Here is a 23384-nt window from a genome sequence, read left to right as displayed (position 1 = left end):
TTGCAACTGCACATGGGGACAAAGATCATACTTTTTTGAAAAATGTCCTCTGGTCTGATGAAACAAAAATAGAACTGTTTGGCCATAATGACCATTGTTATGTTTGGAGGAAAAGGTGGAGGCTTGCAAGCCGAAGAACGCCATCCCAACCGTGAAGCACGGGGGTGGCAGCGTCATGTTGTGGGGATGCTTTACTGCAGGAGGGACTGGTGCACTTCACAAAATAGATGGCATCATGAGGCAGGAAAATTATATGGATATATTGAAGCAACATCTCAAGACATCAGTCAGGAAGTTTAATCTTGGTAGCAAATGGGTCTTCCAAATGGACAATGACCCCAAGCATGTTTCCAAAGTTGTGGCAAAATGGCTTAAGGACAACAAAGTCAAGGTATTAGAGTGGCCATCACAAAGCTCTGACCTCAATCCTATAGAAAATGTGTTTGCAGAACTGAAAAAGCGTGTGTGAGCAAGGAGGCCTACCAACCTGACTCAGTTACACCAGCTCTGTCAGGAGGAATGGGCCAAAATTCACCCATTTTACTGTGGGAAGCTTGTGGAAGGCTACCCAAAACGTTGACCCAAGTTGAACAATTTGAAGGTAATGCTATCAAATACGAATTGAGTGTATGTAACCTTCTGACCCACTGGGAATGTGATGAAAGAAATAAAAGCTGAAATAAATAATTCTCTACTATTATTCTGACTTTTCACATTCTTAAAATAAAAGTGGTGATCCTAACTGACCTAAGACAGGGAATTTTACTAGGATTAAATGTCAGGAATTGTGAAAAACTGAGTTTAAATGTATTTGGTTATGGTGTATGTAAACTTCCGACTTCGCCTGTATAAGTTATATTCCTCAAGAATCAATGGGTATAACTAATTTATAAGTCCAAAAATGAAATCACAATGGCAGATTATCCCTTTTATCCCTTTAATGCTGAGTGCCAAGCAAAGAGGCTTTGGGTCCCATTTTTGGGCTTTTGTTATGACTCGACCTGGGAACGAACCACACCACAATAATCTGAGATTAATTGATGGAAAAATATTCTGTGTTTTAATTTCACTATGATGTAAAGGTTAACAGTATGCTACAGGTTTTAAATCAATATGCACACATCCTAAAATCTACATTTAAAAGTTGAAAGATACATAGTTGACTTCAAGTATTAATTACAAACTAGTTGGTTATGATGTAGAGAATTTAATTTAATCTTAATTGTTCTTGTATTTGATGTAATGCATCATAGTATATAGTCCACTTTAATAGCCTTCCTTTGATATGCAATTCTCCAGTAAATGTATTCTGCGTATTTCAGAAAATAGCAGCGCTGCTGAACATGCTGGAGGAAACAGAGTTACAGAGAATTGAGGAAGAGGAACCTGAAGGGCAGAATGTTGGTTCTTAGAATTATATTCAGAGTGAATGAGGGTATGGAGGGGAGTTTCCTCCATCAATTGTCAACGGGTCTGATGGACCAGCTCTCTGTATAAAAGACAGGTCAGATCAGACCACAGACATAGAACCAGAGCATCAGCTAGACTTCTGACACAGAACCAGACCAGAACATTAGAGAACAGAGCATCAGAGAACAGAGCATCAGAGACTAGAGCATCAGAGACCAGAGCATCAGAGACTAGAGCATCAGAGACCAGAGCATCAGAGACCAGAACATCAGAGACCAGAGCATCAGAGACCAGAGCATCAGAGACCAGATCCTCAGAGACCAGAACATCAGAGACCATCTAGACAATACAATCTTCAGCATCTCAACCATCTCTGAACCATGAAGACCCTGACTTCTCTACTCCTCCTGGGACTGCTCTGCTCCCTCCATAAGACGTCTGCACAGGGTACGTGTGTGTTTGTGTACAGTGAGTGTGTACAGCGTGTGTGTACAGTATGCATATGAGTGTATAGGAAGAAGCACCACATGAGATGCCTGTGTTGACCAGTGAGTGTGATCGTTCTTTGTTTCCAGGTGTCATGGGGATTTCAGTAATGACTGCCATAGACTGCTGTGTGAAGTTCCACCCAAAGAGGATCCCTCTTGGTGCAGTGATTTCAGTTTCTAGAACCCCTAGTAGCTGCCCTCGCCAAGCACTGGTGTAAGTTAACCACCATGCACACACACACACACACACACACACACACACACACACACACACACACACACACACACACACACACACACACACACACACACACACACACACACACTTAGATTTCTACAGACATAACATGTTCTACATCCTTGGTGGGCGGGTCCAAATGTGTTGCTAGGGCTGCATGGTTACAACCTCTGTGTTGCTAAGCTTGCATGGTTATAACCATTGTGTTGCTAGGGCTGCATGGTTACAACCTCTGTGTTGCTAGGGCTGCATGGTTACAACCTCTGTGTTGCTAGGGCTGCATGGTTACAACCTCATAGAGGTTCTATATTAATATATATATAGAGATTAACCATAATACATTTGAAATATTCTCGATAGAATGTTGTAATCGTTTGACAGTCCTAATAATGACATAGTGATTCTGAATGTAATTGAATGGTCCGATACTTGTCTTCCTCCATACTCAACCAGTAGGACTGTAGGTACATGCACAATACACACAGAATAATGTTGGAACATCCATACAGTAGTCTTCCACATGTGAGTTTGGTGTGTGCTTTGTTTAGTTACCCATAAATATATGTGTGTTTATTGGTTGCAGGTTTACAACAAAGAAAAATATTCGATTTTGTGTCGACCCATCTCAGGCCTGGGTCCAGAGTCATGTGACCAAGATTGAGAGCAGATCGATGACGTCATCAACCACCACCGCCACAGACTAACTACCATAGCTGTCAGATCTGTCAAGAAAATAGAATGTTATATATTTTTTGTACATACAGTAATATTATTTAATTCTTATTTATTTACCATACTGTGAAGTTACCTTGTATTTTGAAATGATTTGTTTTGTCAACAAATTATTTTTTATACTTCAGCAATAAAGATAAATAATGTCAACATTTTATTAACAAAGTTAATTGTATTCTTATTGTGGTATTCATGCTTTGATTACTAAAGCTTCACATTTAGTGAGGGAGAGTTCTTTACAACTCCTTGAGGCATGCTGCCAGTTACATGGACAGATATCAACTATCTCCATAACTAGCAACCAGCAGATTCAGCATATTGGTTGTTTCTTCTTTCAGGAAACAGTTCATGTGTTACAACTCATGGAACTACAGAGACCTCTGTTTCCAAGACAACAGAGGTCAACAGTCAGCAACACAGAAACAGAATAAACTGTTCAACTCAACTCCAACAAAACTAAGATATATGTTTTATAGTCACATACTCCAGATTGGTGGACTTTCCCTTCCTCATTTCCAAGTTGTGAACTTTAGCCCCCAACCTAACAGGCCTATAAATGTGTACTTTATCCAACAACCTAACAGGTCTATAACTCTGAACTTTATCCAACAACCTAACAGGTCTATAACTCTGTGAACTTTAACCAACAACCTAACAGGTCTATAACTCTGTGAACTTTAACCAACAACCTAACAGGTCTATAACTCTGAACTTTAGCCAACAACCTAACAGGTCTATAACTCTGTGAACTTTAACCAACAACCTAACAGGTCTATAACTCTGTGAACTTTATCCAACAACCTAACAGGTCTATAACTCTGTGAACTTTATCCAACAACCTAACAGGTCTATAACTCTGTGAACTTTATCCAACAACCTAACAGGTCTATAACTCTGTGAACTTTATCCAACAACCTAACAGGTCTATAACTCTGTGAACTTTAACCAACAACCTAACAGGTCTATAACTCTGTGAACTTTATCCAACAACCTAACAGGTCTATAACTCTGTGAACTTTATCCAACAACCTAACAGGTCTATAACTCTGTGAACTTTAACCAACAACCTAACAGGTCTATAACTCTGTGAACTTTAACCAACAACCTAACAGGTCTATAACTCTGTGAACTTTATCCAACAACCTAACAGGTCTATAACTCTGTGAACTTTATCCAACAACCTAACAGGTCTATAACTCTGTGAACTTTATCCAACAACCTAACAGGTCTATAACTCTGTGAACTTTATCCAACAACCTAACAGGTCTATAACTCTGTGAACTTTAACCAACAACCTAACAGGTCTATAACCTTGAACTTTTACCAACAACCTAACAGGTCTATAACTCTGAACTTTAGCCAACAAACTATTTTGACAAACTATTTTGATATCTTGCAAGAATGTTAGAACCAATGCATAATGTACATATGAATGCTGAACAAGCAATTCTCCACCAAAGTTGTTATTGTCAGCAGTGCAGAAGTGAGTCCTACTTTTGACCAGGGAAGAGGAACAGAAATTGGGGGAAGGGCTCTGGCTGGCAAAGTTGTCTTTTCATGGTTGAGTTGTTATATAATAGCTGTTACTATATAATGAGAGATCAGAACAGAACTCACACACAGAACCAGACCACATCCTCAGAGACCAGAACATCAGAGACCATCTAGACAATACAATCTTCAACATCTCAACCATCTCTGTACCATGAAGACCCTGACTGCTCTACTCCTCCTGGGACTGCTCTGCTCCCTCCATAAGACGTCTGCAGGGGTGTGTGTGTGTGTGTGTGTGTGTGTGTGTGTGTGTGTGTGTGTGTATATATCTTGATTTTCTTGTCTTCACCAATTCATTTTTATTTGTTTTCTGAGGTCAAGTGGCAGATTCATGATCTACCGTCTGGGACTGGCAGAGACTGCTGTTTAAAGTCCTACACCACCAGGATGCCTGTCTCTCTCTGGTGGTTTCTGCTGTTTAAAGTCCTACACCACCAGGATGCCTGTCTCTCTCTGGTGGTTTCTGCTGTTTAAAGTCCTACACCACCAGGATGCCTGTCTCTCTCTGGTGGTTTCTGCTGTTTAAAGTCCTACACCACCAGGATGCCTGTCTCTCTCTGGTGGTTTCTGCTGTTTAAAGTCCTACACCACCAGGATGCCTGTCTCTCTGGTGGTGTCTGCTGTTTAAAGTCCTACACCACCAGGATGCCTGTCTCTCTGGTGGTGTCTGCTGTTTAAAGTCCTACACCACCAGGATGCCTGTCTCTCTCTGGTGGTTTCTGCTGTTTAAAGTCCTACACCACCAGGAAGCCTGTCTCTCTCTGGTGGTTTCTGCTGTTTAAAGTCCCCTGTGGCTCAGTTGGTAGAGCATGGTGTTTGCAACACCAGGGTTGTGGGTTCGATTCCCACGGGGGACCATTACGGGGGAAAAAGATGTATGAAATGTATGCATTCACTACTGTAAGTCACTCTGGATAAGAGCATCTGCTAAATGACTAGAATGTAAATGTAAAATATGTATCCTCCTAACTTGAAGGGGTAAGCATAGTAGGCTCTAGACTAGAGTCTAGAGGATCCTATTCTCCAGTATGTTAACATATGTATCCTCCTAACTTGAAGGGGTAAGCATGGTAGACTAGAGTCTAGAGGATCCTATTCTCCAGTATATTAACATATGTATCCTCCTAACTTGAAGGGGTAAGCATGGTAGGCTCTAGACTAGAGTCTAGAGGATCCTATTCTCCAGTATGTTAACATATGTATCCTCCTAACTTGAAGGGGTAAGCATGGTAGACTAGAGTCTAGAGGATCCTATTCTCCAGTATATTAACATATGTATCCTCCTAACTTGAAGGGGTAAGCATGGTAGGCTCTAGACTAGAGTCTAGAGAATCCTATTCTCCAGTATATTAAAATATGTATCGGCAGAGCCACACAATCAGATTGTTGCATTTCAACGGCAAACGAAATCTCAGGAAAATAAATGATAAATAAAAAATATATGAAATAAACACACAATGATATATTAGACAAAGCTTTTTAAACATTTAATTAAAAAGACTGCATGGGGGCTTTATTGAAGACCTTTGGATGGGAAGACTTCTGAGAACAGTTTAACCATAGGCCTATTGACTGATAGATAGAAATACCCAGAGCCTTACAGTGATTTCAGAAAGTATTCAGACCCCTTGACTTTTTCCACATTTTGTTACGTTACAGCTATATTGTAAAATAGATTTTTTTTAAATGTCCCTCATCAATCTACACACAATACCCCATAATGACAAAGCAAAAACAGGTTTAGAATTTTTTTTCTCATTTATAAAAAAAGAAAAACTGAAATATGACATTTACATAAGTATTCAGACCCTTTACTCAGTACTTTGTTGAAGAACCTTTTGCTGCGATTACAGCGTTGAGTCTTCTTGGGTATGACGCTACAACCTTCTCCCCCGATTGCTCAGTTTGGTCAGGCGGCCAGCTCTAGGAAGAGTTTTGGTGGTTCCAAACTTCTTCTATTTAAGAATGATGGAGGCCACTGTGTTCTTGGTGACCTGCTGCAGAAATGTTTTGGTAGCCTTCCCCAGATCTGTGCCTCGACACCATCCTGTCTCGGAGCTCTATGGACAATTCCTTCGACCTCATGTCTTGGTTTTGCTCTGACATGCACTGTCAACTGTGGGACCTTATATAGACAGGTGTGTGCCTTTCCAAATCATGTCCAATCAATTGAATTTACCACAGGTGGACTCCAATCAAGTTCTAGAAACATCTCAAGGATGATCAATGGAAACAGGATGCACCTGAGCTCAATTTCAAGTCTCATAGCAAAGGGTCCGAATACTTATGTAAATAAGGTATTTCTATTTTTTGATAAATTTGCAAAGATTTTTTTTAAACGGTTTTTAATTTGTCATGGGGTATTGTGTGTAGTAGATTGCTGAGATGTGTTGTTGTTGTCATTTAATCCATTTTCTAATATGGCTGTAACGTAAAGAATTCTGGAAAAGTAATGGGGTCTGAATACTTTCCGAAGGCAATGTATATCTCAATATATGGATTTCACTATAAGGACTCTAACCGTTATAATTACGTGGGGCTTATATGAACCTCGGGGAACGTAGCCTACGTGCTCCTCATTGCTCGGTTATCTCGGAGATGTGCCACGTGCGTAAGGACGCAGGATAGCGGCACGCACTGCGCATGGCACTTTCTCGTTCATCAGCTGTGCCACCGCGTCATATCTTCCAACACAGTCCGAACTTCCTCGCATGCCTCTCCGGCAGCCCATCCACTATAGCTGCTCATATCCAATGAGCATTTTTCACCGGGCGCCACCGGAAACCTTCCCGCGGCTCATTGTGGAGAGCACAAGCAGAGCTGGGCGTCATCATGAATTAAAGAAAAGCCTGCATTTACAAATCTGATCACCAAACCCCGCTGCAAGGTAAAAAACATTTATGAATACGATTATTGGAGTTTCGGTTATTGTCTTGTTTCATTCATCCTCGATGTATTATCTGATTCTGGAGATCAGATCAGAAGAAAACTACACATGTTGATAGAAAACCGTTATTTTGTCGATTCATCCTTTACTGTTATTGAATACAATATATTGACAATTATGGCTATTGGCATGACTATAATAATAATACGGTGTCATAAAAACGGTTTGCTGTACTCAACAACAGACTATTTGTTCCATTACATTACGACAATGTCACAATAACGGAGCGATATCCTGCAAATTTGTATGCAATAGACTTTGGTGGTCCAAATGGATATGAAACCTCAAAACACAGCAGAAGTCGCGATCGCCTTGTTTAAATATAGACTACATATGTAGTAGGCTAAACATCTATATGATTCGGATCTTTTGTTTTTGTTTGAAGTCATTACTAGTCCCATATATGGGATGACTAGAGCCCGTCCCGCCGTCCCGACCACCTAGTTTCGTATTCAGCAGCACAGAATCCCCGCCCCTGACCGAGCCCTGTCTATGTTGCAGGCAGGCCGATTCAAATCGGAAGTATACTTGTGCAATCAGACCGTTGGACATGTGTTTGTCCCTGTCCAGATGGCTCCTAGGCCATTCATGGATTCATGTAATCCAGTTAAAGCAGTGGCACAAATGATTTTGAACTTGTAAGCTATTCATGACACAAGCACTGACTGCATAAAAAGGTCATACCAATCAATGGGTAATTTGTGACAGACCAAAAAGCTGACCATCTTGTGTTTGCAGTGTGGTGTGGTTGGACCAGCAGCAGCGGAGCTGGTGCAGCGGAGATGGTTTTGGACCCGGGTGAGGACTGTATGGATCGGACAGACGTCGACGAGGTCGGAGGGGGCAGCAGCACCACAGACCTGACGGGTCCAGAACCAAGACCGGAACCTCGCAAAACCACCACCAACACCAGACTAGAAAACACCAGCCCAGAGCCTCCCAAAACCACCACCAACACCAGACTAGAAAACACCAGCCCAGAGCCTCCCAAAACCACCACCAACACCAGACTAGAAAACACCAGCCCAGAGCCTCCCAAAACCACCACCAACACCAGACTAGAAAACACCAGCCCAGAGCCTCCCAAAACCACCACCAACACCAGACTAGAAAACACCAGCCCAGAGCCTCCCAAAACCACCACCAACACCAGACTAGAAAACACCAGCCCAGAGCCTCCCAAAACCACCACCAACACCAGACTAGAAAACACCAGCCCAGAGCCTCCCAAAACCACCACCAACACCAGACTAGAAAACACCAGCCCAGAGCCTCCCAAAACCACCACCAACACCAGACTAGAAAACACCAGCCCAGAGCCTCCCAAAACCACCACCAACACCACCACTAGAACAGAAGAGATCAGACAGGACACTACCAAAACCACCAAAAGAACAGAGGAACCAACAGCGGACCCTCCCACCACCACCAACACTAGGCTCCACGCCAGGACAAGCAGTGTCACCAAGAGGGAGCGGGTATCCAACTCCCACAATGGACCCCAGCCTCAACCTCAGTCGTTGGTGGCAGATGTCAGCCTTACCCCCAGCCCTAGGACCAGTGTTGGCTCCTCTACCAACTCCTCTCACTCAGTCTTGCCATACGATGGACCGGTTGTCTCTCTGCGGCGGGACGTCACCATGGCAACGGCCTCGTCTCGGAATAAGGTGGCGACCAGACCCACTCTCCGCCGGCCCCTCAGCCTGGACGTGACGCCTCTGCGCCTCCGTGGCTCCGAGCCCGCGCTGGACCGCAGGGTCCTTCAGCCCCCCTGGCGCAGCGCTGGTGGCCCCTCCACTGCCCCCTCGCCCCCAGCACGCTCCCTCACCAGCCCCAGCCTGGGCCCCGGAGGCTGGATGCGCCGCAGCGAGAGCACCTGTACCGTCAACAACTCCTCAATGGGCCTCCGGGCCACCAGGGGGCGTATGCGTCCAGCCACCTCCCTTCCCCACATTGCCCGGGGGTTTGGAGGGGCCTCCCCGCTGCCCTTGCCCTCCACACCGCGAGGCCCCTGTCTCCTTGTGGCCCTAAGACCCATTAACCTAGACCAGGAGAGGCAGGCCTTCTTCCAGTCTGACTATAAATACGACCCCCAGTTTGAGTACTCGACCCCGGAGCCCAGCACTGTGCTGGAGAAATACAGAGATGGATCTGACCTCTTCCTCGCACAGGTAGGCCTCTTTGTCTGGCAAAGATATTAGATGATAGGAAGTTAACCCACTCTGGGGATTTCTGCATTTTTAGTTATTATGTTTGTTTTGTGGCAAATTAACTTGAAATGTCTTCCTCCTGACATATTGTATCTTAATAAACTCTCTCTGGATGATTCGCTCTCTCTCTCTCTCTCTCTGGGTGTTTCTCTCTCTGTCTCTCAATTTCAATTTAAGGGGCTTTATTGGCATGGGAAACATATGTTTACATTGCCAAAGCAAATGCCACAGTAAACTCTCTCCCTCCCGCCCTCCCTCTCTCTCTCTCTCTCTCCCTCCCGCCCTCCCTCTCTCTCTCTCTCTCTCTCTCCCTCCCTCTCTCACTCGCTCTCTCTGGGTGTTTCTCTCTCCCTCCCTCTCTCTCTGGGTGTTTCTCTCCCTCTCTCCCTCCCTCCCGCCCCCCCTCTCTCTCTCTCTCCCTCCCTCCCTCCCTCTCTCACTCGCTCTCTCTGGGTGTTTCTCTCTCCCTCCCTCCCTCTCTCTCTGGGTGTTTCTCTCCCTCCCTCCCTCCCTCCCTCCCTCCCTCCCTCCCTCCCTCCCTCCCTCCCTCCCTCTCTGGTTGTTTCTCTCCCTCCCTCTCTCTCTCTCTCTCTCTCTCTCTCTCTCTCTCTCTCTCTCTACAGGCTGTTGGGATTATGGAGTGTATTCTGAGGAAGTTTGGTAACTATGAGAACTTTGAGGAAGTGACGGGAGGAAGTATTTTACCAAAGAGTCGAGTCTGGGCTGCTGCACGCAAGTACCTGCAAAAGGAGAACTGTGTAGGAGAGGTGAGTGAGGTTTCACATGTTACGTGTGGTGTGTTGGAGGGTTGGTGTGTTACGGGTAGTGTATTTGAGGGTTGGTGTGTTACGGGTAGTGTATTTGAGGGTTGGTGTGTTGCGGGTAGTGTATTTGAGGGTTGGTGTGTTGCGGGTAGTGTATTTGAGGGTTGGTGTGTTACGGGTAGTATATTTGAGGGTTGGTGTGTTATGGGTAGTGTATTTGAAGGTTGGTGTGTTACGGGTAGTGTATTTGAGGGTTGGTGTGTTACGGGTAGTGTATTTGAGGGTTGGTGTGTTACGGGTAGTGTATTTGAGGGTTGGTGTGTTGCGGGTAGTGTATTTAAGGGTTGGTGTATTACGAGTAGTGTGTTTGAGGGTTGGTGTGTTACGGGTAGTGTATTTGAGGGTTGGTGTGTTATGGGTAGTGTATTTGAGGGTTGGTGTGTTACGGGTAGTCTATTTGAGGGTTGGTGTGTTATGGGTAGTGTATTTGAGGGTTGGTGTGTTACGGGTAGTGTATTTGAGGGTTGGTGTGTTGCGGGTAGTGTATTTGAGGGTTGGTGTGTTACACTAGTGTATTTGAGGGTTGGTGTGTTACGGGTAGTGTATTTGAGGGTTGGTGTGTTACGGGTAGTGTATTTGAGGGTTGGTGTGTTACACTAGTGTATTTGAGGGTTGGTGTGTTACGGGTAGTGAATTTGAGGGTTGGTGTGTTGCGGGTAGTGTATTTGAGGGTTGGTGTGTTACAGGTAGTGTGTTTGAGGGTTGGTGTGTTACACTAGTGTATTTGAGGGTTGGTGTGTTGCGGGTAGTATATTTGAGGGTTGGTGTGTTGCGGGTAGTGTATTTGAGGGTTGGTGTGTTACGGGTAGTGTGTTTGAGGGTTGGTGTGTTACACTAGTGTATTTGAGGGTTGGTGTGTTACGGGTAGTGTATTTGAGGGTTGGTGTGTTGCGGGTAGTGTATTTGAGGGTTGGTGTGTTACAGGTAGTGTGTTTGAGGGTTGGTGTGTTACGGGAAGTGTATTTGAGGGTTGGTGTGTTACGGGTAGTGTGTTTGAGGGTTGGTGTGTTGCGGGTAGTGTATTTGAGGGTTGGTGTGTTACACTAGTGTATTTGAGGGTTGGTGTGTTACAGGTAGTGTGTTTGAGGGTTGGTGTGTTACGGGTAGTGTATTTGAGGGTTGGTGTGTTACGGGTAGTGTGTTTGAGGGTTGGTGTGTTGTGGGTAGTGTATTTGAGGGTTGGTGTGTTACGGGTAGTGTATTTGAGGGTTGGTGTGTTACGGGTAGTGTATTTGAGGGTTGGTGTGTTACACTAGTGTATTTGAGGGTTGGTGTGTTACAGGTAGTATATTTGAGGGTTGGTGTGTTGCGGGTAGTGTATTTGAGGGTTGGTGTGTTACACTAGTGTATTTGAGGGTTGGTGTGTTACAGGTAGTATATTTGAGGGTTGGTGTGTTGCGGGTAGTGTATTTGAGGGTTGGTGTGTTACACTAGTGTATTTGAGGGTTGGTGTGTTACAGGTAGTATATTTGAGGGTTGGTGTGTTACGGGTAGTGTATTTGAGGGTTGGTGTGTTACGGGTAGTGTATTTGAGGGTTGGTGTGTTACGGGTAATGTCTTTGAGGGTTGGTGTGTTGCGGGTAGTGTGTTTGAGGGTTGGTGTGTTGCGGGTAGTGTATTTGAGGGTTGGTGTGTTGCGGGTAGTGTATTTGAGGGTTGGTGTGTTGCGGGAAGTGTATTTGAGGGTTGGTGTGTTACGGGTAGTGTGTTTGAGGGTTGGTGTGTTACGGGTAGTGTATTTGAGGGTTGGTGTGTTATATGTAGTGTAGTGGAGGACAGCTTATAACAATGGTTGGATTGATGATGATGATGAAGGTAATGATGATAACCTTGTGTAGGTGATGGTGGTCTGTGTGATGATGAAGAGTATGGTGTTAACTTTGTCTAGGTGGTGGTGTGTCTGTCTGAGGAGCTGCTGTCCCAGGCGGTGATGATGATGATGATGATGAAGAGTATGGTGTTAACTTTGTCTAGGTGGTGGTGTGTCTGTCTGAGGAGCTGCTGTCCCAGGCGGTGATGATGATGATGATGATGAAGAGTATGGTGTTAACTTTGTCTAGGTGGTGGTGTGTCTGTCTGAGGAGCTGCTGTCCCAGGCGGATGATGATGATGATGATGAAGAGTATGGTGTTAACTTTGTCTAGGTGGTGGTGTGTCTGTCTGAGGAGCTGCTGTCCCAGGCGGTGATGATGATGATGATGATGAAGAGTATGGTGTTAACTTTGTCTAGGTGGTGGTGTGTCTGTCTGAGGAGCTGCTGTCCCAGGCGGTGATGATGATGATGATGATGAAGAGTATGGTGTTAACTTTGTCTAGGTGGTGGTGTGTCTGTCTGAGGAGCTGCTGTCCCAGGCGGTGATGATGATGATGATGAAGAGTATGGTGTTAACTTTGTCTAGGTGGTGGTGTGTCTGTCTGAGGAGCTGCTGTCCCAGGCGGTGATGATGATGATGATGAAGAGTATGGTGTTAACTTTGTCTAGGTGGTGGTGTGTCTGTCTGAGGAGCTGCTGTCCCAGGCGGTGATGATGATGATGATGATGAAGAGTATGGTGTTAACTTTGTCTAGGTGGTGGTGTGTCTGTCTGAGGAGCTGCTGTCCCAGGCGGTGATGATGATGATGATGATGAAGAGTATGGTGTTAACTTTGTCTAGGTGGTGGTGTGTCTGTCTGAGGAGCTGCTGTCCCAGGCGGTGGTGATGATGATGATGATGATGATGAAGAGTATGGTGTTAACTTTGTCTAGGTGGTGGTGTGTCTGTCCGAGGAGCTGCTGTCCCAGGCGGTGATGATGGTGGAGAGTTGTCGTCCCACTCTGACTATCAACCTGTCTGGAGCACGACAACACTGGCTGGAGGGCATGCTCAGGCATGAGATAGGTACAGTACGCTGACTGCACCATACAGCATGTTTTTACTGTGTGGGGGATCTGTGATGGGGGATGGGGGATCTGTGATGGGGAATGTGGGGTGTGTGGTGGGGGATGGGGAATCTGTGATGGGGATGTGGGATCTGTGATGGGGGATGTGGGGTGTGTGGTGGGGGATGGGGAATCTGTGATGGGGATGTGGGATCTGTGATGGGGAATGTGGGGTGTGTGGTGGGGGATGGGGAATCTGTGATGGGGATGTGGGATCTGTGATGGGGGATGTGGGGTGTGTGGTGGGGGATGGGGAATCTGTGATGGGGATGTGGGATCTGTGATGGGGGATGTGGGGTGTGTGGTGGGGGATGGGGAATGTGTGGTGTGGGGGATGGGGATCTGTGATGTGGGGTGTGGGATAGGGGATGTGGGGGATGGGATGATGAAGAGTAGAGGGGATGGGGGATGTGTGGTGGGGGATGGGGAATGTGTGGTGTGGGGCATGGGGATCTGTGATGGGGGATGTGGGGTGTGTGGTGGGGGATGGGGGATCTGTGATGGGGATGTGGGATCTGTGATGGGGGATGTGGGGTGTGTGGTGGGGGATGGGGAATCTGTGATGGGGATGTGGGATCTGTGGTGGGGGATGGGGGATCTGTGATGGGGATGTGGGATCTGTGATGGGGGATGTGGGGTGTGTGGTGGGGGATGGGGAATCTGTGATGGGGATGTGGGATCTGTGATGGGGGATGTGGGGTGTGTGGTGGGGGATGGGGAATCTGTGATGGGGATGGGGGATGTGGGGTGTGTGGTGGGGGATGGGGAATCTGTGATGGGGATGTGGGATCTGTGATGGGGGATGGGATCTGTGATGGGGATGTGGGGTGTGTGGTGGGGGGATGGGGAATGTGTGGTGTGGGGGATGGGGGATCTGTGATGTGGGGTGTGGGATAGGGGGTGTGGGGTATGGGATGATGAAGAGTAGGGGGGATGGGGGATGTGTGGTGGGGGATGGGGAATGTGTGGTGTGGGGGATGGGGAAGTGACGTGTGGGATGTGTGGTGTGGGATGGGGGTGTGGGATGGGGGTGTGGGATGGGGGGTGGGGGGTGTAGGATGGGGGTGTGGGATGTGGATGTGGGGTGGGGGATGTGTGATGTGGGGTGGGGATGTGTGAAATGGGGATGTGGGGTGGGGATGTGTGAAATGGGGATGTGGGGTGGGGATGTGGGGTGGGGATGTGTGATGTGGGGATGTGGGGTGGGGATGTGGGGTGGGGATGTGTGATGTGGGGATGTGGGGTGGGGGATGTGTGATGTGGGGTGGGGATGTGTGATGTGGGGTGGGGATGTGTGATGTGGGGATGTGGGGTGGGGACGTGGGTTGGGTGATGGGGGATATGTGATGTGGGGTGGGGATATGTGATGTGGGGTGGGGATGTGGGTATCATCCACACAGCATCATAAATTAGTTCTGAGTTATAATTTGCGTGTTCTACCAGGTACACAGTGCCTCAATACATCCCCATGTTATTCCATCTCTGTCCCTCCCAGGAACCCACTACCTTCGAGGTGTGAACAACAACCTCCAGCCTTGGTCCACTTCCGCAGGCAGGAAGCAGTATGGCCTCAAACCGGCCAATCCCACGGAAGAAGGCCTGGCCAGCCTGCACAGTGTGTTGCTACGGAAACAGCCCTACCTGTGGCGCGCCGCTCTGCTCTACTACACGGTGTATCACGCCACCAGGATGAGCTTCAGCCAGCTCTTCAGCCACATCGCTCAGTTCGTCCAGGATCCCGCGGTGCGCTGGGAGTACTGCCTCAGAGCCAAGAGGGGACAGACGGACACCTCGCAGCCTGGTGAGTGTGTGTGTGTGTGTGTGTGTGTGTGTGTGTGTGTGTGTGTGTGTGTGTGTGTGTGTGTGTGTGTGTGTGTGTGTGTGTGTGTCGTGTGTGTGTGTGTGTGTGTCGTGTGAATACACTAACCACTGCACATGTACCAGTAGTAGATCTATGCACCCCAAAAAAATCAGACTTATTATTATTTATTTTAATTTAAGGTGGTCTATGTGTTGACTTGATTGTTTGTGTGGTTGTGAATCAGGCTGTTTCAGTAAAGATCAAGTGTACCTGGACGGAATCCTCAGGATTCTACGACATCGGAGGAACATCGACTTCAAGATGCTGACCTCGCTAGGCAAGGTCAGTCATCATCCTCCCGTACAGGATCGGTTCATGTTTATTTCTCCCCACGGTGATGACATATAGTTTGGTTGTTTCATGTTTCCTTTTTGCAGCAAAAAAGCTGAATTGTAGTTTCTACATACCTCATAAGTAGAGCACAGACAGGGCTGTTGTAATATCAGATCGGGTTAGAAAGAGGTTGAGTCTGTGAATTTTCCACCGATGTGATGATGACGTTAAACTATCCTTCTTCTGGCCCTCCAGGTGTCGTTTGAGGACGTGGAAAGGCTACGGCACATCGCCGTCCTCCGCCGGACCAGAATCCCTCACTTCATGCAGGACCAGGAGAAATACCTTCAGCATCTGGACCACATTGTCACGGTCAACGAACTGAGCGACGCTCAGCTTAGAGAACTCCTTCCCTGATTCAACATGTAGAATGGTCGGGAAATGAATAGAAAATGGCGGATGATGTTCGGTGGTCAGAGGCGTTAAGAATGGTCACCTGCTGCTAATTACTTCTGGTCAGCGTGGTCTGTTTTCCCCTTGACTGACTGACTCCCTCTGGTCTAGACTGGCCATACCATCGTTGACTGACTCCCTCTGGTCTAGACTGGCCATACCATACTTGACTGACTGACTCCCTCTGGTCTAGACTGGCCATACCATCCTTGACTGACTAACTCCCTCTGGTCTAGACTGGCCATCCCATCCTTGACTGACTAACTCCCTCTGGTCTAGACTGGCCATACCATCCTTGACTGACTAACTCCCTCTGGTCTAGACTGGCCCTACCATCCTTGACTGACTGACTCCCTCTGGTCTAGACTGGCCATCCCATCCTTGACTGACTAACTCCCTCTGGTCTAGACTGGCCATACCATCCTTGACTGACTAACTCCCTCTGGTCTAGACTGGCCCTACCATCCTTGACTGACTGACTCCCTCTGGTCTAGACTGGCCATACCATCCTTGACTGACTGACTCCCTCTGGTCTAGACTGGCCATACCATCCTTGACTGACTGACTCCCTCTGGTCTAGACTGACCATCCCATCCTTGACTGACTGACTCCCTCTGGTCTAGACTGGCCACCCCATCCTTGACTGACTGACTCCCTCTGGTCTAGACTGGCCATACCATCCTTGACTGACTGACTCCCTCTGGTCTAGACTGGCCATCCCATCCTTGACTGACTGACTCCCTCTGGTCTAGACTGTCCATACCATCCTTGACTGACTCCCTCTGGTCTAGACTGGCTATCCCATCCTTGACTGACTCCCTCTGGTCTAGACTGGCCATACCATCCTTGACTGACTGACTCCCTCTGGTCTAGACTGGCCATACCATCCTTGACTAACTCCCTCTGGTCTAGACTGGCCATCCCATCCTTGACTGACTCCCTCTGGTCTAGACTGGCCATACCATCCTTGACTGACTGACTCCCTCTGGTCTAGACTGGCCATACCATCCTTGACTGACTCCCTCTGGTCTAGACTGGCCATCCCATCCTTGACTGACTGACTCCCTCTGGTCTAGACTGGCCATCCCATCCTTGACTGACTAACTCCCTCTGGTCTAGACTGGCCATCCCATCCTTGACTGACTAACTCCCTCTGGTCTAGACTGGCCATCCCATCCTTGACTGACTCCCTCTGGTCTAGACTGGCCATCCCATCATTGACTGACTGACTCCCTCTGGTCTAGACTGGCCATCCCATCCTTGACTAACTCCCTCTGGTCTAGACTGGCCATACCATCCTTGACTAACTCCCTCTGGTCTAGACTGGCCATCCCATCCTTGACTGACTCCCTCTGGTCTAGACTGGCCATCCCATCCTTGACTGACTCCCTCTGGTCTAGACTGGCCATCCCATCCTTGACTGACTGACTTCCTCTGGTCTAGACTGGCCATACCATCCTTGACTGACTAACTCCCTCTGGTCTAGACTGGCCATCCCATCCTTGACTAACTCCCTCTGGTCTAGACTGGCCATACCATCCTTGACTGACTCCCTCTGGTCTAGACTGGCCATCCCATCCTTGACTGACTGACTCCCTCTGGTCTAGACTGGCCACCCCATCCTTGACTGACTGACTTCCTCTGGTCTAGACTGGCCATACCATCCTTGACTGACTGACTCCCTCTGGTCTAGACTGGCCATCCCATCCTTGACTGACTGACTCCCTCTGGTCTAGACTGGCCATCCCATCCTTGACTGACTCCCTCTGGTCTAGACTGGCCATACCATCCTTGACTGACTGACTCCCTCTGGTCTAGACTGGCCATCCCATCCTTGACTGACTCCCTCTGGTCTAGACTGGCCATACCATCCTTGACTGACTCCCTCTGGTCTAGACTGGCCATCCCATCCTTGACTGACTGACTCCCTCTGGTCTAGACTGGCCATCCCATCCTTGACTGACTGACTCCCTCTGGTCTAGACTGGCCACCCCATCCTTGACTGACTGACTCCCTCTGGTCTAGACTGGCCATCCCATCCTTGACTGACTGACTCCCTCTGGTCTAGACTGGCTATCCCATCCTTGACTGACTGACTCCCTCTGGTCTAGACTGGCCATCCCATCCTTGAATGACTGCCTCTGGTCTAGACTGGCCATACCATCCTTGAATGACTCCCTCTGGTCTAGACTGGCCATACCATCCTTGACTGACTAACTCCCTCTGGTCTAGACTGGCCATCCCATCCTTGACTGACTCCCTCTGGTCTAGACTGGCCATACCATCCTTGAATGACTCCCTCTGGTCTAGACTGGCCATCCCATCCTTGACTGACTCCCTCTGGTCTAGACTGGCCCTAATCCTCCCAAGTGTCATTCATCACTCTGCTGTTGGAAAGCCCTGGAAATGAAGGCTAGTGTCCGACAGACAGAGTGTGTGGAACGAACAGATCAACACTCAGATCATATCTACTACGCTTGGATCATATTCACTATGGCTGAGTCCTAAACGGCACCCTATTCTCTGTATAGAGCCCTATGGACCCAGGTCAAAAGTAGCACACTACCCTATGGACCCTGGTCAAAAGTAGTGCACTACCCTATGGACCCTGGTCAAAAGTAGAGCACTACCCTATGGACCCTGGTCAAAAGTCGTGCACTATAAAGGGAACAGGCTGCCATGTGGGATGCATCCTATATCATGGTCATACAGTCCAACAAGTCAGTGGATTGTTGTGATGACAGCAGTCCTGCAGGGAAACAGAACGGTTCTTCTGATACTTGGTTGATGTCTACCTTGGGTTCATATTCAACCCCCTGGATGATGTCTACCTTGGGTTCATATTCAACCCCCTGGATGAAAGCTACCTTGGGTTCATATTCAACCCCCTGGATGATGTCTACCTTGGGTTCATATTCAACCCCCTGGATGATGTCTACCTTGGGTTCATATTCAACCCCCTGGATGATATCTACCTTGGGTTCATATTCAACCCCCTGGATGATGTCTACCTTGGGTTCATATTCAACCCCCTGGATGATGTCTACCTTGGGTTCATATTCAAACCCCTGGATGATATCTACCTTGGGTTCATATTCAAACCCCAGGATGATGTCTACCTTGGGTTCATATTCAACCCCCTGGATGATGTCTACCTTGGGTTCATATTCAACCCCCTGGATGATATGTCCGTCTGTATGGACCATATACTGTACGTCACATAACTACATTTCCAGTGAACGTCACATATATCCAATGCATGTCTTTGAGGCATTTTCATTAGGTTACTGCTGCTGCAGTTCCCATCCCCTTGCCTTTACTCACATTCAAGTTACCTTAATATTGGAACCCAGGGGCCCGCAGTGATTTTATTTGGTCCCCCCAATTTTTTTTTAACATATTGTTGGACATAATATACTATAAAAACACCAGCAAATCAGCTGCAAGTGATTATAATTTTGGAAATCTGTTCTAAAGTATTCCCACACATAACAGAGATATATGTGATCATATACAAATGTAAGGTTTGAAATTATTTATGTTTTAGTCAAATATATCTGTTGTGGCTTCTTGTGGTCAATTTGCAGTCTATAAATAATTTCTAATTATGTTTCCAAACCTCAGAACATCTGCTGAAGAATATAAAAATTGTCCTGCAGCTGAATCTAGTTGATGTTTCCTGCTGTAACCACTAGCTAACCTGGCTACAAGGTTGAGCTCAATTCCATTTCACTTCAGGAAGTACACTGAAATTCCAATTCTCTTCAATAAGTAACATTTGGAATTTGGTTTACTTTCTCTATTGACTGGAATTGAAATGGAATAGAGCCCAAGCCTGTCTGGCTGTATCATATAAATACCCACTGGGCAAGAACAACCTTATTACATCATTTCAACCAGAAAAATGATCTGTGATGAAATTGAATCAATGTGGAAAACTGATTGGATTAGAAAGTTATCGACGTATGGGAATTTAGTCTATCTTACACCCATCTTTTAACCTAAATCCAATGACATCGTGGCATTTTTTGTTAATTTCACATTGGATTCATGTTAGTTGACGACTCAACCAAATGTCAATCAAAACTAGACATTGAACTGACGTCTGTACCCAGCGGGTACATTCTCCTCACGTACATAGCCAACATTTTACCACTGTACATAGCCAACATTATACCTCTGTACATAGCCTACATTATACCACTGCAGCCCATGTCTGTGTAAAACTGTGCTTCTGCTTCTTATACCTCTGTAAACAACCACAGGGTCATGTAATGGATTTGTAAGTTATTTAATTTGTTTTTATTTTTCAGGACAAAAACAATGAATGTCTATGGTATTAGTTTTGTATCTCCTTTTTGTGGAGCTGATTGTTTTAAGCCTTTAGCTTTGCTAAAAAGAACATCAAGGAGCCCTCAGATCTACTCCAGAACCCAGGTAAAGAACACCAAGGAGCCCTCAGTTCTACTCCAGAACACAGGTAAAGAACACCAAGGAGCCCTCAGATCTACTCCAGAACCCAGGTAAAGAACACCAAGGAGCACTCAGTTCTACTCCAGAACCCAGGTAAAGAACACCAAGGAGCCCTCAGTTCTACTCCAGAACCCAGGTAAAGAACACCAAGGAGCACTCAGTTCTACTCCAGAACCCAGGTAAAGAACACCAAGGAGCCCTCAGTTCTACTCCAGAACCCAGGTAAAGAACACCAAGGAGCCCTCAGTTCTACTCCAGAACCCAGGTAAAGAACACCAAGGAGCCCTCAGATCTACTCCAGAACCCAGGTAAAGAACACCAAGGAGCCCTCAGTTCTATTCCAGAACCCAGGTAAAGAACACCAAGGAGCCCTCAGTTCTACTCCAGAACCCAGGTAAAGAACACCAAGGAGCCCTCAGTTCTACTCCAGAACCCAGGTAAAGAACACCAAGGAGCCCTCAGTTCTACTCCAGAACCCAGGTAAAGAACACCAAGGAGCCCTCAGTTCTACTCCAGAACCCAGGTAAAGAACACCAAGGAGCCCTCAGTTCTACTCCAGAACCCAGGTAAAGAACACCAAGGAGCCCTCAGTTCTACTCCAGAACCCAGGTAAAGAACACCAAGGAGCCCTCAGTTCTACTCCAGAACCCAGGTAAAGAACATCAAGGAGCCCTCAGTTCTACTCCAGAACCCAGGTAAAGAACACCAAGGAGCCCTCAGTTCTACTCCAGAACCCAGGTAAAGAACACCAAGGAGCCCTCAGTTCTATTCCAGAACACAGGTAAAGAACACCAAGGAGCACTCAGTTCTATTCCAGAACACAGGAGAAGAACACCAAGGACCACTCAGTTCTATTCCAGAACACAGGTAAAGAACACCAAGGAGCACTCAGTTCTACTCCAGAACCCAGGTAAAGAACACCAAGGAGCCCTCAGTTCTACTCCAGAACACAGGTAAAGAACACCAAGGAGCACTCAGTTCTATTCCAGAACACAGGTAAAGAACACCAAGGACCACTCAGTTCTATTCCAGAACACAGGAGAAGAACACCAAGGAGCCCTCAGTTCTATTCCAGAACACAGGTAAAGAACACCAAGGAATTATTTTCAGAACCCAGGCAAGAAGACTAAAACTATCGAGTGCCGATAGACATTCTGACTGGTCTGGATGTTAAAAGAAATCTTCCCTGGGATTAGTTTTTACCACTATTTTACAACACATGTATCTTATTGTGTGGTTAAATCAGAGCCAGTTCTGATTGTTATTTTGTTGTGTTGAGCGAGAGCTCCCTTGGTGGGCTTCAAGCTCCCTTGATATCAGCGCTACTGTATTAATGTGATGTGACTGAGCTGAAGGCCTGAGCTTCCCTTGCCTCCGCCTCACATGGGATCTTTTGCCTTCTATGCCAGGTTCATGAACGTTATAGGCCACGTTCCCCTGCTCAGACGTTGCTTGCATCAACCAATGGTTGCGTGCCACGTCATTGACTGTGCCGTTGGGAATAGCTGATAGGTAAAACACCTATCCAGGCGTTGTAAGATCTGGCATGCGTCAGCAACGTCTGGCCAGAGGAACACACCCTTATAAAGGACAGGCCACTGAGATACGCTACCATGCCAACCTTAATTCATACTGTCAGGCAGCCAAAACTGACTAATCACAGCAGCTTCCTCCTTTCCTATGTTTGACATGGCACATGCGTGATTGGCTTTAGAGGAGAAAGGTGGTGTTGTGGGCGTGCCTTAGATGGGTTTTGATTAGAACTCACCTGGGCTGCGTTCAGTAGGGCACTACGTTGTGGAATTGTGTCAGCTCTATTCATAGCATTTCTATCTGCAGTGTTCAGTGTATTACAACCTGCTGAAGTTAGACTTCTGTAGACTGCATTTTAATCATCACTCTTTTGTCATTTGTATTGCATGAATGTTGCACATTTTATGTTCTGGAAATAATCTGGGATTTCCAGATTATTTATTAAAACAACACATTAAAACTGACGTCGTCTATAACTTTCTATCATTTACATTTTGGAATGTATTAGATACTGATCTGAGAATTGTTCATATTTTGACTTAGGTAGAGCGCATTCGGAAAGAATTCAGACCCCTTGATTTTTGCCACATTTTATTACGTTAGCTTTATTCTAAAATTGATTAAAGAAAGAAAGAAAATCCTCAATCTACAGACAATAACCCATAATGAAAAAGCAAAAACAGTGACATTCTCTAATTTATTAAAAATTAAAAACAGATTTACCTAAGTATTCAGACCCTTTGCAATGAGACTCAACATTGAGCTCATTGATCATCCTTGAGATGTTTCTACAACTTGGAGTCCACCTGTGGTAAATTCAACTGATTGGACATGAAAGGCACACACCTGTCTATATAAAAAGGTCCCACAGTTGACAGCGCATGTCAGAGCAAAAACCAAGCCATGAGGTCGAAGGAATTGTTTGTAGAGCTCCAAGACAGGATTGTATCAAGGCACAGATCTGGGGAAAGGTACCAAAAAATGTCTGCAGCATTGAAGGTCCCCAAGAACACAGTGGCCTCCATCGTTCTTAAATGGAAGAAGTTTGGAACCACCAAGATTCTTCCTAGAGATGGCCACCCAGCCAAACTGAACAATCAGGGGAGAAGGGCCTTGGTCAGGGAGGTGACCAAGATCCCGATGGTCACTCTGACAGAGCTCTAGATTTCATCTGTGGAGATGGTTGTCCTCCTGGAAGGTTATCCCATCTCTGTAGCACTCCACCAAATCAGGCATTTATGATAGAGTGGCCAGACTTCAGTAAAAGGCACATGACAGTGCGCTTGGAGTTTTTGCCAAAAGGCAGCTAAAGACTCTCAGACCATGAGAAACAAGGTTCTCTGGTCTGATGAAACCAAGATTGAACTCTTTTGCCTGAAAGCGAAGAGTCACATTGGGGAAAAACCAGGCACCATCCCTACGGTGAAGCATGTTGGTGGCAGCATCATGCTGTGGGGATGTTTTTCAG

The 23384-nt window shown here is 46.6% G+C and overlaps 2 protein-coding genes and 1 long non-coding RNA gene across 3 annotated transcripts; all 3 read left to right on the top strand.

Annotated features, from left to right (window-relative positions):
- The first annotated feature begins 1425 nt into the window (after positions 1 to 1425).
- On the top strand, positions 1426 to 3025 carry LOC123724003 (C-C motif chemokine 13). The gene is made up of 3 exons (XM_045708833.1): positions 1426 to 1857; positions 1986 to 2112; positions 2720 to 3025. The coding sequence occupies exons 1-3, from the start codon at positions 1791 to 1793 to the stop codon at positions 2838 to 2840; spliced, it is 315 nt and encodes a 104-aa protein (XP_045564789.1). The 5' UTR covers positions 1426 to 1790; the 3' UTR covers positions 2841 to 3025.
- A 1383-nt stretch (positions 3026 to 4408) lies between these two features.
- Positions 4409 to 6113, top strand: LOC123730733 (uncharacterized). The gene is made up of 2 exons (XR_006762135.1): positions 4409 to 4639; positions 4744 to 6113. It is a non-coding gene; the product is annotated as an uncharacterized lncRNA (long non-coding RNA).
- Positions 6114 to 8581: 2468 nt separating this feature from the next.
- LOC106587981 (uncharacterized protein KIAA0895-like) lies at positions 8582 to 22380 on the top strand. Its single transcript, XM_045708034.1, has 6 exons — positions 8582 to 9540; positions 10203 to 10346; positions 13150 to 13282; positions 14819 to 15124; positions 15369 to 15466; positions 15713 to 22380. The coding sequence occupies exons 1-6, from the start codon at positions 9010 to 9012 to the stop codon at positions 15872 to 15874; spliced, it is 1374 nt and encodes a 457-aa protein (XP_045563990.1). The 5' UTR covers positions 8582 to 9009; the 3' UTR covers positions 15875 to 22380.
- Positions 22381 to 23384: the final 1004 nt, after the last annotated feature.

The sequence above is a fragment of the Salmo salar genome, chromosome ssa26, assembly GCF_905237065.1.
Source record: "Salmo salar chromosome ssa26, Ssal_v3.1, whole genome shotgun sequence".
Lineage (NCBI taxonomy): Eukaryota > Metazoa > Chordata > Actinopteri > Salmoniformes > Salmonidae > Salmo > Salmo salar.
The sequence above is the reverse complement of the archived record's forward strand: the minus strand, read 5'-3'. Positions and strand labels throughout refer to the sequence as shown.